The sequence below is a fragment of the Mustela erminea genome, chromosome 8, assembly GCF_009829155.1.
Source record: "Mustela erminea isolate mMusErm1 chromosome 8, mMusErm1.Pri, whole genome shotgun sequence".
Taxonomy (NCBI): Eukaryota; Metazoa; Chordata; class Mammalia; order Carnivora; family Mustelidae; genus Mustela; species Mustela erminea.
The window spans coordinates 49,438,857-49,451,294 of record NC_045621.1 but is presented as its reverse complement, the minus strand read 5'-3'; the positions used below and the strand labels follow the sequence as shown (position 1 = coordinate 49,451,294).

Sequence of the window (12,438 nt, the reverse complement as noted above, 5' to 3'; positions counted from 1 at the left end):
CAGTTTATCCATAAACAGAAGAGGCCACATATCCCAGATGTAGGTAGGGAGATAAGGGTGTGTGTAGAATTCCTTTTCTGGTTGGTTCCATTTTCCAATAAAGCTCATAATTCTGTAAGATAGAAAGTTATGTCTTTTCATTACTGTAGAGTATTCCCTGTGAGTCTCCCGTGGCTTCTGTAGAGGGTGGTGCCTCTGTCTTTCAGCTGTGTGTCTCCTACCTTTGGAGACCAAACTGATTATATTTGGTTTTTGAGGTTCTCAAATGTTGGTAAGCTACCTAGGAGTCTTTGAACTGTTCTGTATTCTACAGCTGTGTTGCCACAATAAATGGCGGGCACTGTGGATCAGGGTCAGAACTAGGATCGGTTTCTTGTTCTCCCTTTGGGCATGTTCGTGATAGGGGCTTTGGGGCGCTCATTAAAAGCTTCTGCTAGGGTGCCTGGGTGGCTCAGTGGGTTAAGCCGCTGCCTTCAGCTCAGGTCATGATCTCAGGATCCTGGGATCGAGCCCCACATCGGGCTCTCTGCTCAGCAGGGAGCCTGCTTCCCTCCCGCCTCCCGCCTGCCTCTCTGCCTACTTGTGATCTCTGTCTGTCAAATAAATAAATAAAATCTTAAAAAAAAAAAAAAAAAAAGCTTCTGCTAAAGCTGGAATTGAAGGTGCACAGTGGGAAGGCTCTAGAAAGAAGAAGCGAGGTTGTCATCCTTCATCCAGCCTCCAGCCCCTTCCTCTCGCTTCTGAGGTACATTATTAGATACACACATGCTCGCGCACAGCCACAGATGAAGCGTATGGCTGAGGATGCTTCTGCTCTGCTTTCTTTAACAGTGTGTTGGCAATTAGGCAGCTGGAGGCTAAGAGCTAAATGAGGGTTGTGGAGCAGCAAGTGTCTGGGACATGAGGCTCTGTCATTATCTGTGTGTGTCTTTTTCTCTTTGAGGGTGGGGACCAGGTCTGACTCTTTCTTGGACCTGTCCCAGGGCCAGTGCATAATTGATCCCCTATGGACATTTTTGAATGAATAAATGAATGGGAAGAGAAGTTAGCCTGGAAATTGATGCACTTGCTCTGCTGCTGTTATGAGCTACTAGGAGTATTTTGTTTGTAAAATGTCAAGCTGCCACTCTTCTAGAGAGAAAATTGATTGCGAAACCATGTCATAATATCCATAATAGAGACGAGAGCAAAAATAACCCACAGCATTACTTTCTCATTTTATTTTACTCCTACAGGTAAAATACAAAGAAGACTATGAAAAGAATAAGGGAAAAGCAGATTATAATGTACTTCCTGCTTCAGAGAACCCACTGCTCCAGCAGCTGAAGGCGGCAGGAAATGCCCTGAGTGATGTAAGTACATTCTTGTCAAAAAGTGTTTTTTTTTAACCTTAGCTGCCGGATAGATGAGATTTTGCTCCTATAATACATATATAACTAAATGACTAAATGCATATATAACTTTGCAAATACTTTAAGATTCTAGTGTCGCAGTTCCTCTGGAACCATTTACCCACAGGAAGACAGGAATGCCTCTGAGTATGATGTATGTCAGTTTTGGGGGGGCCTATGGATTTAGCTCAGTGGGCAGAGAAATCCTTATTTGCTTATAGGCTCTGGTGCCTGAGCTTCCATATGGGCAAAGAGTACACTGTAGGAAATACATGTGATCTGACCCAGGCAGAAGGAGACTTCGAAACGGGAGGAGAGTGAGAGATGAAGTTGTGTGTGTGCCCTGCCCTTGTGTTCATCAAGCGGGGCAAGGACAAATGTCCCGTGTCTCACCGCTTCTTCCCCTTACCTCCACCATTCTCTGTGCAGATCGTGTCCCTAGAAACAACCATTTGCAGACAGCATGACTTAAAAGATGGCTCCCTGAGCCTTCACAGGAGTTTCTCCATGTGGAATTAAGAGTCTGACCAATCCATTAGATTTAAAATTGATTAGATAAGTGAGAAATAGCATTAAGAGACTAGAAGCCTGAGACCATTTTGACTGTATATAAAGAGACTGAACATGTGATCAGTTGAGTTTTTCCCTTATAGTTACACTGTATTAAGCTTTTCCAGTATTTGAGAATTATACGGTTCTCTCTGCAGGTTAGTTTTCTTTGTCCCTCAAATTAAGTCAGCACCATAGAAATGTGTACATGTGATTGAGGAAGGGGGTGAATGGAGTTGGGGTAGCAGGTGAGAGTCAGTGTGTCTGTCCAAATAGCCCTGTTGGGAAATCAGTGCAAAGCAGGTCTCCTGTTTCCTAGATGAAGGTCATCTTTAGCAAACATCTAAAAGTCTGGATTGAAATCTCCTTTGCTGATAAAGAGAACAATATAAAAATTTGAAAACCAAATAGCACCAGTTGCAGTCTCCAAACCCAACCTGAGAAAGTGACAAGACCTACTTTCTCAGTTGCGCCTTTAAAATCAATAGTTGTTTATTATTATTGTTAGAGCTAAATTGACATCCTAGCGGAGAAGAAGAGTGAGTGGCTTTATCATCTGGGGTCTTGGGTACACTGTAATTTTAAGATCCACTGTCTGTTTGCAGAAGGCTTTTCCCTTGGTGGAAGGAGGAAGAGAGTGCGTGTACTTCTCAGCAGATACTCAACTTTTTTGTGAAGGTTTATTAAAAAAAAAAAATCACTTTTGGGGTGCCTGGGTGGCTCAGTGGGTTAAAGCCGCTGCCTTCGGCTCGGGTCATGATCCCAGGGTCCTGGGATCAAGCCCCGCATCGGGCTCTCTGCTCCGCGGGGAGCCTGCTTCCTCCTCTCTCTCTGCCTGCCTCTCTGCCTACTTGTGATTTCTCTCTCTCTGTCAAATAAATAAAATCTTAAAAAAAAAAATCACTTTTGCTCAGAATATTCGTGTCTGTCGTGACACCATCAGTGAGGGAGGAGTGTGTGAGTTGGGGAAGGAAAGACCTAGCAGAGCTAAAATACACACAACTCGCCACAACTAAGGTCTTGGTCTGAGGCCATGTATTAGTTTCTAGATCTTTTGGTGACCATTGAAAACCTAAGCTTTACAGTCATTGCTAATAGAAGAAATTTATTATTCACCACACCCCAATGTCTGATTGTCAATTTTTAAGACAGTTGACAGGCGATATATTTTTTTTTCCTTCTTCTTTTGTTGAGTGTTGGGAAATACAAGTGTTACAATCAGTGTGGGAGTGACAGGAATCTGCTTTAACTGATTTTTTTTCTTTGACAGAAACTATACAAGGAGAACTATGAAAAGACAAAGGCAAAGAGCATAAATTACTGTGAAACCCCCAAATTTCAACTTGATACAGTTCTGCACAACTTCACTAGTGATGTAAGCAGTCCTGTGGTTACTACTTCTGTTAAGAAAAGATCCATTATTTCTCCCAATAAATACATGAAATGTGTTTTGTCTTTCAGACTAAATACAAAGATTCCTACTTGAAGAATATTTTGGGACATTATGTTGGCAGCTTTGAGGATCCATACCATACGCACTGCATGAAAGTTTCAGCTCAAAACAGTGACGTAAGTACTAAGACAATCAGGTAGCTTTCCAACACGTCCTTAGGGCATGAATAAATGGTTGCATCCTTGTATCTGATTTCTTTTCCTCCTAGAAAAACTACAAAGCAGAATATGAAGAAGACAAAGGCAAAGGCTTCTTCCCCCAGACTATAACTCAAGAATATGAAGCAATCAAGAAACTGGATCAGTGTAAAGATGTAAGTCTGTGATAGGAACTTGGAACGTCCTGCCGCCTGCGGCCTCTAGGGGTCAAGAAATTCCTACAGTGTTAAAACACTTCTCAAATAAACACGAGCAAGGAAATTGCAAGAAACAAAATTTATCTTGTAGTAGATGAACTGATTTCCCCTATTGTCATCCATACATTTCAAGAGGTAGTTCTAGTTCATTTCCCCAAAGGAGGGTTATCGGAAATTTGAAGAACGAGAAAGTTTCTTGTACAGATGTGAAAGTATCTGTCAAAAACAGAGCCGTTTAATCAGAAGAGAGCCATGGGTTTGATGAACTACAAGTTGCTTTTCCTTTGGGGAATGGATTCTCCTTGCTTGGCCTCTAGGCCAACTTGGATTTGACTGCTAAAATGATTCCTTTTTCCTCCATAGCATACCTACAAAGTCCATCCAGATAAGACAAAATTCACTCAAGTCACTGACTCTCCTGTTCTGGTGCAAGCCCAAGTCAATTCCAAACAACTGAGTGATGTAAGTTCCTTTAAATATGTAGGAAATCCAGTTGGGAGGGATAACCTATCATAACTCTGCAGATAAAATCCAGTGACTTGTCACATTTACCAAAAAAAGGCTAAGTACATTTTAGCAAATTTAACTTGTCTATATTCGTAATCACCTAAAATATCTCCTTATTTCTTGCCTTGCATCTTCTTGTATGGGTATCAGTGATAGTTGGTTCTAGAAGGGGAACTGATGTACGTTACTGCCCTGGAAAGAACATGAGTTCTTGAGTCAGACAAGACTGGGTAAAATTCCAGCTCTGTCTTTACAAACTGGCAGCACGGGCAAATTGTTGAACCTCTCTATGCCTCTTATTTCCCTTTTCTAATTTGTGGTTGCTTGGAAGAGTAAATGGCAGGAGGTATGAGCATAGGAAACACCCTGGCCCAGAGTGGATATTCAATACATGAGATGTCGCTGTCTCAAATACATTTTTGGGAAATTGAGTTTTTGAGATAAGTTTTATCACATGAGTTTTAAGTATGAACTTCCAAGCTTGTGTTGAACTAAACAAAACAGTGAAAGTAACCTCAGTCAATATATGACCAGAAATCAAGTCTTCACATAAGAGTCTTAACAACCATAATGTACATGTGGGGACATAACCAGGTTTGTTAGAACGTGTTCCCAGAAAGTGAGCTTTGACAATGGTAAGAGAGAAAGGGCTGTGAGTCTCAGAGTCCCCTGATTCCCAGGGCCGATTGTGGTATGATTGGAGAGGGAGCATATGTGAGACAGCCACCACCTTCCAGGACAGTCCTATGCCAGTGACAGATGTGATATCACCCGTGTTATCAATAACGCAGAGTGGCCCACCCTAGTTCTGGACTTGTGTCTCGATCTTAACAACGCTGTCAGTTATTTCAACAAAATGTATTTTACATTTTATTTTATGAAATGTACCACACAAGGTTTTTGTATTTGGGAACAGTTCTTCTTTAGAACTAATTGTCTCCTTTACTGTCTGTCTCTCTCCCTCTCTGTCTGTCTCTCTCACTTTCTGTCTCAGCTAAACTACAAAGCAAAGCATGAAAGTGAAAAGTTCAAGTGCCACATACCTCCAGATACTCCTGCCCTCCTCCAGCACAAGGTCAACGCCTATAACCTGAGTGATGTAAGTTCCCGTATCCTATGCCATGGGCTATCCTGACGACCTGTGCTTTTATTTCTGGATTGCTTCACTGAATAAACACGTCTGTGTTCATGATGGGAAGAACATTTAACCTGTGTATCACGTCCCTGTGCCTCTGCCCACGTATCTTTGATTCACCTTGTAAATGTAGATAGCAATGTTGTAAGTAACTTCATACAATCAGACAGTCTTAGTATGGTTTTTTTTTAGTCTTAGTATGTTTTAACCAACCCTCCAAATGCCACCACTCATGTAGGTGTAACTGTGAATCATACTGTTAGAGATTTTAGCCATATATTCATTTATGCTATGCTATAATTAATTTTCACCCAGGGCCTGGTTTTTTAGATACAGTTTCATTTTATTTATTCCTCAGATGTGTAATGCCCCTTATTTCCCATAAATGGTGCTCATTTCTACATGTAAGAGAGCTTACACTAAGATATACAGGGTATTCAAAAGGCATTAAGGCCAAGTATCCATTGCTACCTTTCATTTTCAAAAATTAATTATAGAGAAAAGTCAAATTCCCCTTGGAGAAGTAGGGTAGATCTCTGTTTCTTCCACAATTCTATAAATAAGTACTTAGGTTATCCAACATCAATGAGTATTGTAATGATTCAGGACCTTTCAGAGGACTTTGAGATCAAATGAAAGTGATATCTTTAGATCACAAAAAGTAAATTAACTATCGAACATTTGTGCCACTCTGTGAAGTACTCAGTGTTAGGAATCAGATATTAGTATGGTCGCTAAAATGAGGTTAATTTGATGAAGGATTCTAGTGAGGAGTAGAGAACCTTGAACTTGGGAAGTTAGAAGCTTCAGCTTGAAGAGAAGTAACTGAAATATACACGATTTTCTGGACAATAGAAACGGTCCATTTATTTTGCATTAAGCCTGAGTATTGAGATGCTCATTAGTCTTTAAAGTGTGGTAAACATGCATATCATTTTTGCTGATTCCTTTGTTAAAATGTTTCTGTCCAGAATGTCTACAAGCATGACTGGGAGAAGAGCAAAGCGAAGAAATTCGACATTAAAGTGGACGCCATTCCCCTGCTGGCAGCCAAGGCCAACAGCAAGATCGCCAGCGATGTGAGTGTGGTGGCCTGGGCGCCTGGGCAGGGGGCCCGCAGTGATGGTTCTGGGTGGGTGGGAACCAGCACATGTGATGTCTTTACAGGTGATGTACAAGAAAGACTATGAGAAAAATAAAGGGAAAATGATTGGAGCCCTGAGCATCAATGATGATCCCAAGATGCTGCACTCTTTGAAGGCGGCCAAAAACCAGAGTGATGTGAGTGTCTATGTAAATCACTCTTATTTTCAGATGTGGCTACACTTACTGTTTAATGCAACTTCAGATGGGACGTTAGCCTAAATGAAATCTCAGATTCAGGAGGACAAGTCAAACCCGAAATCCCATGGGGAAAAGATGATTAAGTTCCTCATTCTTAGGATGTCTCTGTACTTTGAGACATGAGTGAATACTGTAAATGTTTCCTTAATCTTTTTCATGCCTTCTGTTTCATTAGGGAGAAAATATACTAGCAATAGCGTTTTCTTCATTGCTTTTCCCAGAAATGAGCTTAATATCTCAGTATGTATAAGTACATAGTCATTCCATGTCACGATCTGACTTCAGGTACTTTGCAAAAATATATATAGAAAAATAAAAGGCAAGAAGTGAGAAAATCAGGCAAAAGAACAATAAAGTAGGAAAACTAGATGAATCATAACCTCAAGAGAAAAATATTTTACTTTAAGTAGTCTATAAAATACTGATCTCATTTTAAAGACCTAAATATTAAAATTAAACTCTTTATAAAAATTACTTCTTTAACTCACAGCAGAAAAATACTCCTTATTCTATATCATTTATGTTTGTCTTCACTGAGTATATTTTTGGATTTCTGTATGGGAGAATTAAGACTGTAGAAATACATGATACCTATAACAAAATGGAAAAACCACCTTATCGTGTATAATTACTTAGGAGGAAAAATATTAGCCAACTTCCAAATGTGTTGTAAAACACATTTTCATCAAGGGCTGAACTGAATACTTTTCTAGGACTGTGCCTTAGTATCTACGGTCCACCTTATATCTTTTACTTAATTTTGCACTATTTAAAAAATTCATTTTCTTTCAAACACATTCAAGTGGACAGAATTATTTTAAGACAAAAAATTGCTTAGCAGCGTTGGCACACTGTGGTATATTCTGACTGAGGACTATTACAATAAATAACACAAGTATGTACGTGGTTATTAGCTGACTAGATTTTTTTTTTAAGATTTTACTAATTTATTTGACAGAGAGAGACCACTAGCAGGAAGAGAGGCAGGCATAGAGAGAGTGGGGGGAAGCAGGCTCCCTGCCGAGCAGAGAGCCCGATGCGGGGTTCAATCCCAGGACCCGAGATCATGACCTGAGCTGAAGGCAGAGGCTTAACCCACTGAGCCACCCAGGTTCCCCAGCTGACTAGATTCTTCAAGACATGAAACTCCACCATATTCATTCTGCCTCTTTTGCCTTGTGGAAAGTAAATGCTGAAAAAAATATAAAATTTACCTTTTTGGTTAAGTATACAATGACGGGAAAGGCTTTTAAACCATGAGATACATTTTTCTTTGATTTTCTTCCTTCAACAGAGATTATACAAGGAAAACTATGAGAAGACAAAAGCAAAGAGCATGAACTACTGTGAGACCCCCAAATATCAACTTGACACTCTGTTGAAGAACTTCAGCGAGGTTCGGAAGGCTGTGGTTGCCCCTGGGCTTTGAGGGCTTTTCTTACTGTTTGACAGATAACATACATGATTGACATATGTGTCAATATGCTTTCTTTTTCAGGCTAAATACAAAGATGCATATGTACAGAATATTCTGGGACATTATATAGGCAGCTTTGAGGACCCATATCAAATTCACTGCATGAAAGTCTCAGCTCAAAACAGTGATGTAAGTTGAAGACCATTGTTCTGTCTCTCAGTGACATTATTTGGGGGCATTCACAATCCTCATCTATTTTTGCTCTTTCCCATTACAGAAAAATTACAAAGCAGAGTATGAAGAAGATAAAGGGAAATGCTATTTCCCTCAGACAATAACACAAGAATACGAAGCAATCAAGAAGCTAGACCAGTGTAAAGACGTGAGTCAGGGGCCCTGAGTTCTTGAAATGGGGTTTGGGATTCTTCTGCCATCTAGTGGTAATTTTAGCAGGAGTTTAACTACTAATATCGAGTGGTTAGCAGATGTTAAATTTTAAATTTTGGGTGAAATTGGGGAGCATAAAAATTGCTGTGAACAAACCTATTGGTTACAAAAGAATTTGTGGCGTTATTTATCTTCCGGTAGTAAAGTATAGATACATGGCTTGGTCGGGGGGAGGGAAGGCAAGATAGGGAAGTTTCTGAGAGGTCTGCGTTTATTTGTTTAATGAATTCACGGGAGGAGCTAGCTTGCGTTAGACACTGTCCTTGATGCCGGGAAAGAAGAGGGAACAAGGTGGGCTGCCTCTCGGAGAGCTCGCATTTGAGAGGGAGAGACCAACAATAAACAGAGAACACATGCGGAGTGATGTTATAGAATTAAATACATTAGAATGATGTGGGAGAGGGAGACTGGGTGGGCACTGTAGACTGGGTGCCCAAGAAGGGTCCAAGGCAGAAATGTGTAGCCACGGCAGTATCCAGGTGAGAGCAACTGGCAGAACGGCCTAAGGAGAGAACAAACTTGATACTTAAGGCATTGAAAATATGAGGGAGCTGAAGGGTACTAAGGGGGTTACAGTGGTAAGAGGCGACAGGGTAGGAGATGAAGGGAGGACAGAGATTCTGTAGGGTAGAGCTCATCAGCCAAGGCACAGTTTAGGTTGACTACCAGTCCCGTGGAGAGCCCTTGTAAGGCTTCAGCAGGAGGAAGATCAATCCGGTTGCTGAATAGCAGCAGGGACACCAGTTTGGAGACAGCGTCAGGAGACGGAGATTGAGAGAGAGAAATTGAGAATGTGTCAACCAAGTGTTCAGGAAATAAACTCTATTTTTTAATTAGATTTTATTTATGTATTTGAAAGAGAGAGAACCAGCAGGGGGAGGGGCGGAGGGAGAGGGAGAAGCAGACTCTCCTGCTGAGCAGGGAGCCCGACGTGGGTCTCAGTCCCGGACCCTGGGATCATGATCTGAGCCGGAGGCAGATGCTTAACCAACTGAGCCACCCCGGCACCCTAATAAACTCTATTTTTAACTGGAGATTTTTTATAAGTTAGTGTGTATATGAACAAGAATATAAAGATACATTATGAAATTTCATGAAAGAATGTCTTTTCTAGCATACATACAAAGTTCATCCAGATAAGACCAAGTTCACAGCCGTCACTGATACTCCTGTGCTGCTGCAAGCCCAGCTCAACACGAAACAGCTTAGCGATGTAAGTACCTTGATTTGTAAGTACCTAGAATGCTGTGTTTATTTAAAATACAGGCATTTTCATGCTTAGTCTTCATAGGCTCATCTATCTACCCAACAATGTCATTTTTCAAGATTTGTTCATTACAATGCAAAGGAAGCTGCTAGATCGAATTGCAGCCTCAGGGAAAATGGTGCTAAACAATAATAAAAATAAATAATATTTCTTCAGTAAGTCACCAGTTCTTAGTGGAGAATTTGCCCTTTAGGGTCTGTCACATACCCAAAATAATGCGTACTAAAACTTTATGGCACCTTAAAGACAATGAGTATCTTTGCGTAGGTAACAAGGGAAGTATTTCCCATTCTTTAGTTTGCCAAGGAAGACTTTACAAAAAGGCAAAGAGTGCAGAAACAAGAAAGATATCAGGCAGTGAGAAGAAAACTAATACAGGGTGATGATAGAGAATTCAAACAGACTGAAGTGAGAGGCAGTGAGTGGGTGGACCTTTCAAGTTGAGTGGTCAAGGAAGTTCTAATGCAGAACAACCCAGCCATGCAAAGATCGGGGAAGAGCAGCATTGCTTCTAGAACATTCACATTCATGCGTGTCACCCAGTGATTCACCCAGAGAATACAGATTCTCAGCTCATGAGTGATGCTGATGCTGCTATTCATCGACCACACTTTGAATAGTAGGGTGCTAATGTAGCTAAGAGTAGCACAGCCTTCTCAAGAAGGAAAATACGTTGTATTCTACTCTAAAACGTGCTTTACTATCACAGTGAGCTCATTTGCAATTGGTAAAGAAGGAAATGGCATCAGTATAACCCAGGAGTCCCTATCAGTTCATTATGCAACTTTCCTAACTTATTAACAATTCATGCCTCAAGAAAGAACAGCCAAACCCTAACATCACTGATGCACCTGAACTTGGCAAGCAGCAGAGGAATAGGGTGCTGTATGCAGTGTCTGGTCACCACACACTCTTCTTGTTGGTCATGATAGGGCATGGCTCTGGTTCGGAGGTGCTTAGTACAATCCTGTGTATTTGCCTTTTGCCCCAGAATTCAACAACCTCATTCTCTCTTTATACTCCCTTCCTTCCACCTACAGCACCTTTTAAAAAATTTAAAGTGCTATGTTTTACATTTTTATTAAGCAGAATGTATGTATCTTTTAAACTGTATTAGCATTTTAATTATTTAACATTGTAACTATTTTTGTTATTTCTCCGATCATAGAATTTAATAGATTTTGAGTGTTCCTGTCCTGAAAGGACAGCCTAAAAGTTTAGATCCAACTGCAAGTTTCCGCACACATACACCATGATAGCATTTACAAAATGACACCTCAAGTTGGATTACACTCTGATCTCGAAGGTGGGAATGAGGGTCAAAGCCCTGTACTGGACTTTGGACAGATGGCCTCTTTGAGACATGTTTCTAAAAAGGATAGAAATAACTTAGCTGCTTATATACTCATGAGAAAATTCTGACAACAAACTGACTATCTTCTGTCGTTTTCCAGCTGAATTACAAAGCAAAACATGAAAGTGAGAAATTCAAGTGCAATGTACCAGCAGATGCTCCACAGTTTATCCAACACAAAGTCAATGCCTATAACTTAAGTGATGTAAGTATCGAAGCCACAGAAATCTATCATTTTGTGCCCATGTAAATAGGAAATGTCATCGGTGTTTAAAAAGACCCCATTAGGATTTACGTAACTAACCAGCTATGACAGTTGTGTCCAGAGTATCAGTGGAGCTTTTAAGGCCTAAATGCTGGGAAGACTCTTACTTAGCCATCCTATTTCATTTTCCACAGTCTCTTTTACCATCAGAAATCCTCAGCTAATCTCTAGAGTTTTGCAAGATCTCTTCTATAAATGTCATATTTCACCTTCTTCAAGTGGTTCTCTTTTTACACTGCCCTTTATACATCAGTGTGGCAGAATCTTTTGAAAGCTCACAGGATATTAAAAAGGTGTTTAGGATTATATGGTGGCAGGTGGGAAGCTGGATGACAGATTAATGAATAATTATACTACCATTTGGTAAACTTACTATTTGTAGGTGAAGTAAGTCTACATATACAAATTTTCAGTCTGTTTCTTATTATACTGGATGAAGCTGTGTTGGCTGTTGTTCTTACAATTCTTTTGATGAAATTTCTGTCCAGAATGTCTACAAGCATGACTGGGAGAAGAGCAAAGCGAAGAAATTCGACATTAAAGTGGACGCCATTCCCCTGCTGGCAGCCAAGGCCAACAGCAAGATCGCCAGTGATGTGAGTGTGGCCTGGCCGCCCGGACAGGGGGCCCGCAGTGACGGTTCTGGGTGGGTGGGATCTGGCATGTGTGATGTCTTTACAGGTGATGTACAAGAAAGACTATGAGAAAAATAAAGGGAAAATGATTGGAGCCCTGAGCATTAATGATGATCCCAAGATGCTGCACTCTTTGAAGGCGGCCAAAAACCAGAGTGAGGTGAGTGTCTTTGTAAATCTGTCTTGTTTTCAAGATGGTATCCCTGTTAATATGCCCAGGGGTGGTAGCAAGTAAAAGGATTCCATATCCATGGGCTCTGTCCTGTTCACAACAAACTGCTGGGGATAAACTTCAGAAGCAGAATGATTTCTCAAATTC

The 12,438-nt window shown here is 40.7% G+C and overlaps 1 protein-coding gene across 29 annotated transcripts in view; it reads left to right on the top strand.

Moving 5' to 3' along the window:
- Positions 1-12,438, top strand: part of NEB (nebulin) — a 207,241-nt gene that overhangs the window by 26,072 nt on the left and 168,731 nt on the right. For 28 of the 29 annotated variants that reach the window (XM_032355564.1, XM_032355560.1, XM_032355567.1 and 25 more), the window contains exons 13-27: positions 1,236-1,352; positions 3,211-3,315; positions 3,402-3,509; positions 3,602-3,706; positions 4,112-4,210; positions 5,250-5,354; positions 6,362-6,469; positions 6,558-6,671; positions 8,029-8,130; positions 8,233-8,340; positions 8,429-8,533; positions 9,713-9,811; positions 11,320-11,424; positions 11,973-12,080; positions 12,166-12,279. In XM_032355564.1, the coding sequence (XP_032211455.1) occupies positions 1,236-1,352; positions 3,211-3,315; positions 3,402-3,509; positions 3,602-3,706; positions 4,112-4,210; positions 5,250-5,354; positions 6,362-6,469; positions 6,558-6,671; positions 8,029-8,130; positions 8,233-8,340; positions 8,429-8,533; positions 9,713-9,811; positions 11,320-11,424; positions 11,973-12,080; positions 12,166-12,279 (1,602 nt within the window). The remainder of the gene's footprint in view (positions 1-1,235; positions 1,353-3,210; positions 3,316-3,401; positions 3,510-3,601; positions 3,707-4,111; positions 4,211-5,249; positions 5,355-6,361; positions 6,470-6,557; positions 6,672-8,028; positions 8,131-8,232; positions 8,341-8,428; positions 8,534-9,712; positions 9,812-11,319; positions 11,425-11,972; positions 12,081-12,165; positions 12,280-12,438) is intronic. The other variant, XM_032355562.1, reaches the window with a different exon arrangement.